Consider the following 6,000-nt stretch of genomic DNA (forward strand, 5'->3'; position numbering starts at 1 on the left):
AAAGAGTATATTGGAATGTATATCTTACTCTGTGTTCTGACAATAATAAAAAGGGAAATGAGAAATATATTTTAACAGAATTACGACTCATACAACAAAAAGAGTTCAAGCAAATCTTCCAAATGCAAGCAATAATATTTGTACAATGCTAACACTTAATGAATTTCTTTGCAATTAACAACAAAAAACAGAAAAAGGTTTTAACCGAAACATTTTAATAAAGTACCTTGGAGTGTTTAATGTAGTATAGTTCCTAAATAAATCTGTTTTGAAATAAATTATAACTATTAGTTCATTCATTTTAAAGGATTTTTGCTTTTAAATTCTTTTATAATTTCATAAATGGCTAAACTAATTCTTTTCTACTCCAGGCTTTATTTTCGTTGACTTCAGTTTTTGTTATGTTTGTAATATATTATGTTTATTAGAAATAGAAATACATTCTAGTTGCACACTTAAATTTCTGGTACACTAATCATTTGCTGATGCAAAAATTAGTTAACACATCAAAACAAGCCCCTTTTACAATGTAAACAAACCCATTCATCATAATGCCTGTTGTTTTGATAGAAAATTCTCAACTAACAATTGGTGGATTAGAGTTTAAGTAGAGGATATAAGATAATTATGTGTAGTAAAATATAAAATGATTAGGATACTTTATGAAAATGTTTTCCATAATATATACACCGTTCAACAGTTTTATGAATATGAATTAAGATATAACAATAACTTACTTTGAAAACTTCAGAGAAGAATCCTTCTCCAATCTTCTCGAGGATGAAGTCGTCAAAGGGGTAGAGGGCAGCGACGGCGGTGCGCAGCGCAGTGCACGACGACCCCGTCACTCTCTTGTCACCTATTTTTTCACTATCCTCACAAACACTTGACTCCTCGCACTCATTTTCACAACACAAACCGCGTTTCGTCCTGCAACCGTTTTCTTGCACGTCCCGGTACCTACGGCCCGTTTTCGAGTACGGGCCCCGAATGTAGCGTCCCGCCTTAGCAGTTTCATCGAGGTTCGTGAAACTCTCAGCGATTTTCAGCACCTTGGTGGGCTTACGTCGCTCGAACGCGCTGTTGCACTTCACCTCCTCCGCTATGCACTCGTCTTGCATTCTAACTGGTGATAACGCAAATCGCGTTTATCCCGCTTCAAACATAGTGCTCAGGTGTTCCTCCGGAACGTAAGCATCGGCATTTTTAACGTCCACAGCACAATATTTATGTGGCGGTACTTGAAACTATGCGAAACATTGTTATGCAGACAAAAAGAAAAAGAGTCGATTTTATGCGACTGTCACTTTCACATATTTCTCCGCATCCCTATATCTTTAAACCAGTTTGTGACCTGATTAATTTTTAATTCAAGCACTTGTGTTTTCTTATACACGGGTGTAACACAGTTTATTTATATCACAATAACAATCCAATTTACCGACGACGCGCGTTGAGCCAAAGTAAGGATAGCAGAAAGTAAGCAACGGTGCATTGGCATTTACTTCAATAAACTAGACATGACATATTTATTTCTTACATTGGCAGCGCTATTTGACAAGAATTTTATTCTTGCCATTATGCAAAATAGATGTTTTGTTGTGTTTTTTGTTATTAAAATTCCTTGGTTATTGTTTATATTTGAAGATTTAATTTAAATAATAAACGCAAGCGTATTAATAGAAAATGAATTAAACTAAAAATTACCTTAGTAACCCATAGACTATAATTCAACAAACAACTTTTCTTATGAAAATTTGTTCAACACAAAAACTAGATGGCGCTTAAATCAAATATCAAAAGTTGGTTGTGACTAGACAAAAATAAGTAAACGAGGTTTATTTTTATACTAGTTTTATTGTATAGATAGCATTTCACTTCCAGGATTTTTTTAAGTTAAAATGGTCTCAAAAATAATATAAATCAATTAATGTTAAAAAGTAATTACTACTACAACACCACTGAACATCTGATGGGATTATGCTCAAACACTGGCTTATTGATCGCAAAAAAACTTACCAATTCCTACTACCTGAAATCCTGGCCACCTTTTATCAGATAGGATAGAGAAAAAAAGAAACGAAATTTCCAGCGATATCTCTCATAATATCACACCTTTATTCATAGCTGTATTCTGTGAGGTACTTCTTTTTTTTTAGTATCTCGGTAGATGTTATTCTTTTGTATGTACAGTATCCGCACTTGATCATGGTCAGAGAGGACTGTTTTATTGTTATCAGTATATCTTCATAATAATGTTTGTTATAGGAAGGGGATGAGGTAAATAACAAACTAGTGCTTTATTTCGCTGTTTATTATAATTCATGCTGACGACTATATACTTAATTTAAATGTACCTAGGTATATCACACGCTGGAAACCCCGATGTCGCTGCCTTCATGGGGAAACAATTTCCTTTTCAAGAAAGCCTATAGGAGGAAATTGATTTTCCACAAAGACCCGCTTCCAAAATGAAATAATCTCTGACACGTTCAAAAATAACAATACTAAATTAATTATTCACAACTGACTAACTACAGTCTATTAAAAAATTTAACGCTCAATAGCTTTAAATACAAATATATTATTGCTGTCGCGATTCAGTATCTAAATTCAAACTTATCTATCTAGTTAACTATACAATTATCTCAAAATGAGTATTCGTTTTCTTCGCTTACCTAAATGTATATAGTAAGAGCTAATCTTAACTATTTTAGTATTGCTTGATGAAGGAAAACATTGCTTTCCTTAGATAGGCTTTGCACCTATGTTACCTACGGCAGCCATCAGATGGCGCCTCGCGGAGACGGCGCGGTGGCCCCGACCGCCTCGCCTCGCCTCACCCGAACACAATTTACATCATCTTTGCAAAATTAAAATAACAACTTAAATATTCTTAAAACGTAAAGTATAAATAGGAATAGATAAGTAATTCATAAAACTAAAGAAATCGTCAAAAAAAATTATCAAAAAACTTTCTTTGCTGTGAAATATCATGTTTAAAATAATAAATAAATTTCATTTACAATCTCATTTTTTTATTTTAAAATGCACTTTTTTTTATTAAATTATGTTTTATTGTTTAGCTAAAATGAATAAACTAATTGTAATTTGTCTGCGCGTAGCTTTATAAATAAATACAGCTAAATTATTCTAGCTACATGTTTTAACGTTATAACAATAATTTTGTACATATTTCTAAGCTTCATGTGTGAAAATTTGTGTTTACGAATAATGTTTACATAGGTATGATATCTCGTAATTACGTACAGTGCTAATTGCTATATATTCAACAAATGTATACAATAAAAATATTTTCAAGTGATACAGTCTTACTTGATGCTTATGTTACACGCGTTAAATAATTATGATAAGGTTACTTATATTTAAATTTTGTTAGAAAAATAAAGCCACTGTCAGTTACCATTTCAAATATACACATTTAAAATATCCGCTGATTGTCTAAAAGAAAAAAAATTGTACGTATCCTGAAACTAACGATTAAAAAAAAAATAAGAAAAGACATCTAAATTTCAGTGACATAAAAACACCTAGATATCGATTTAGATTTAGGCGCACATGGGTTCTAACATTTGTAGTTATATAAAAAAGAAACAGATTAAATAATAAAATAAACATAAATTACAAAAAAATGTAGATAATATATACAGTGAAACAGCTACCTATGATTGACCACTCGTTTAAAATTAATAACACATAAATTTGATCGAATCAGCGGAAAAAGAATATTAATTATAAAATTTACATTAAAACAATCTGTATATTCATTGTTGTCTTATTCTGTGACAACAATTAAATTTCACAACCATTTGCACCAATTTTCTGTCAACTGTTGCATAAAGTATGAGTTATTATAGTACCATAGACAATTCAATATGGCAACACTACGCAGAAATTGATTTCAAGTTTGGTTTCAAAAGTTTACTTTCGTAAGTAAAAAAAAAAACAAGTATTTAGAGAGTAAAAATCATTCATAAATTATATTTCATATCGTAAGTTGCTTTTCTCCGCATAAAAAGATGTAAAGTGGTTAATGTTTTATTGTAACACATGTGTTGCGAATTGCTGATTAAAATGCTTAAACATATTTTCGCAGAAACATACCTAATGTGCTTATCTACTTATTTTTTATTTGTTCAAGCCATTCGGTCTATCTATATATGTTATTAAGGTTACAACAAGATATACACACAGTTTTTAAATAAGGCATTTAACTTTTATTATACAAAAAAAAAATGTTCAAATGTCTTTCCATCTTGACTTCAAATTCTAAGTGAATTACAAAATAAATACTGATAATTAATCAATTAATAAATCCTTTTAAGAGAGATGTGAAATAAAATAACCTTCTTGTGTTGAAACGACAATTCGTCAAAGATGTAAGCAAGCTACGTCAGTATTGCGAATCACCTGTTGGTGACGTGTTGTAGTAACGCTATCGTTGGGAAGAACAGGGCGGGACACAGCCGCGCCGCCGCCTGACTGTTGGGCACATCTTGACATTCTCCTGGGGAAATAATAACGCGAATTAGCTTTTTTGTCAGTTAATACAAAACTCATCACGTTAATAGTAACGAAAATCGAACGCAGACTTTGCTCGGTAAGTTCCAAAATAGACTTCGCTTCGGTTTCGGGTCGTCTTCACGGCAATGTTACAGAAGAAGTAAACGGTCCTAAGTCATAACAATGAATCTCGATGTATAAAGGCAGTAGTGTATGAAAGGTGTAGTCTGTTGTCTAGTATTGTGTGTGTGTGTGTGTACCGGTGGGCGCGGCGCTGAGCGCGTGCAGTGCGGGGCTGCGGTCACAGTTGTCAGCAGAGCGCGCCAACAGCCGGCCCGCGCCCCCCGCACCCGCCCCGCCCTCTCGCGACACGAAGCAGTGGCCGTGCTGCGACGCGTCACCGGTGTCGCCACCACGAACGACACGCCGTTCTCGTACCACCCGCCGTGACACGTGTATGCTGCACAATATATATTATATTTAATATCATTTTAATTCGGTCATAAAGTATTTAAACAGTTACAAACACTGACTCTTGTTTTGACAATGCGGTTTAAGGATGAAAATTGACATTTATGGGATACGGTGTAGTTTTTTTTCTTTTAGAAAGCGATCGCTTAGTCGTACCTGTGACCATGTCTTTGTTCTCGCAGGCGGAGTAAAACTCCATATTCTTGGGCGAGTTGCAGCCGACCTCGAGGCGGTGATAGTCTGCGCCGGCACAGACGGGCTCGGCCTCCGCCTGCCGCCGGCTGCGCAACATGTGCGCATCCGTCGCATTCCGCACGCTGAAGGTCGACAGCCCGGTGCGGTTCGCTCGCCCTCCCCTGTCGGGAGGTGATCGCGCGGTCCTCTGGTGCCGGTGACTTTGTATACTGTACTTACCGGAGTACGGACAAACTTTCGATTCAGGGTTGCTAGCTGAAAATAATGAATTTTTATTTTTGTTATTAAGAAATATGTTTCAGAATAGGATATAAAGCATATAAAAGTCACTTGATATGGTAGTACTGACCAACTAGCGTGACGTATGGCGCCGTGACCGCGTTGAAGTGGTGCGGCGAGCACGCGTCGTCCGGGCGCGAGGCGGGGGCGCCGCGCTGCAGCTCCGCCAGCTGCGCGTCCCGCCGGTACAGCACCACGCACACGTACCGCGACACGCTGATAACACACACACATGTTACACGTCACGCTGGCATGAAACGCGTGACACGGTGACAAACAGTATACGATATTTGAGTCAGCACATTTAAGTCGCGATAGACAAAGATCACGCAGTATGAAATCGAAATCTCAGCGACGTGCCAATTTAAATGGTGAGTGACGTGACACAACCCAGTAATGATAACGTGTCTCACCAGTGGTGCTGCCAGTGCGCGACGAGGGCGACAGAGTTGCCGCTGGGCGAGCTGGCCTTGACGCTGACGCAGTAGACCTTGTCGTCTGCGCCGGCGCCGGTGCGGTTGGCGATGCGCA

At 36.8% G+C, this 6,000-nt stretch overlaps 2 protein-coding genes across 2 annotated transcripts in view; both read right to left on the minus strand.

The window, feature by feature from the left end:
* Positions 1 to 1,498, minus strand: part of cdi (serine/threonine kinase) — a 68,259-nt gene extending 66,761 nt beyond the window's left edge. Inside the window, exon 1 of the mRNA XM_013322154.1 lies at positions 738 to 1,498. Coding sequence (XP_013177608.1) covers positions 738 to 1,121 — 384 coding nt within the window. The 5' untranslated portion in view covers positions 1,122 to 1,498. The remainder of the gene's footprint in view (positions 1 to 737) is intronic.
* A 1,556-nt stretch (positions 1,499 to 3,054) lies between these two features.
* Positions 3,055 to 6,000, minus strand: part of LOC106125072 (uncharacterized) — a 93,157-nt gene continuing 90,211 nt past the window's right edge. The window contains 6 exon segments of the mRNA XM_082930816.1: positions 3,055 to 4,528; positions 4,785 to 4,904; positions 4,907 to 4,984; positions 5,152 to 5,445; positions 5,540 to 5,685; positions 5,883 to 6,000. Coding sequence (XP_082786942.1) covers positions 4,428 to 4,528; positions 4,785 to 4,904; positions 4,907 to 4,984; positions 5,152 to 5,445; positions 5,540 to 5,685; positions 5,883 to 6,000 — 857 coding nt within the window. The 3' untranslated portion in view covers positions 3,055 to 4,427.

Source organism: Papilio xuthus, unplaced genomic scaffold, assembly GCF_000836235.2.
Source record: "Papilio xuthus unplaced genomic scaffold, Pxut_1.1 DF825928.1, whole genome shotgun sequence".
NCBI lineage: Eukaryota > Metazoa > Arthropoda > Insecta > Lepidoptera > Papilionidae > Papilio > Papilio xuthus.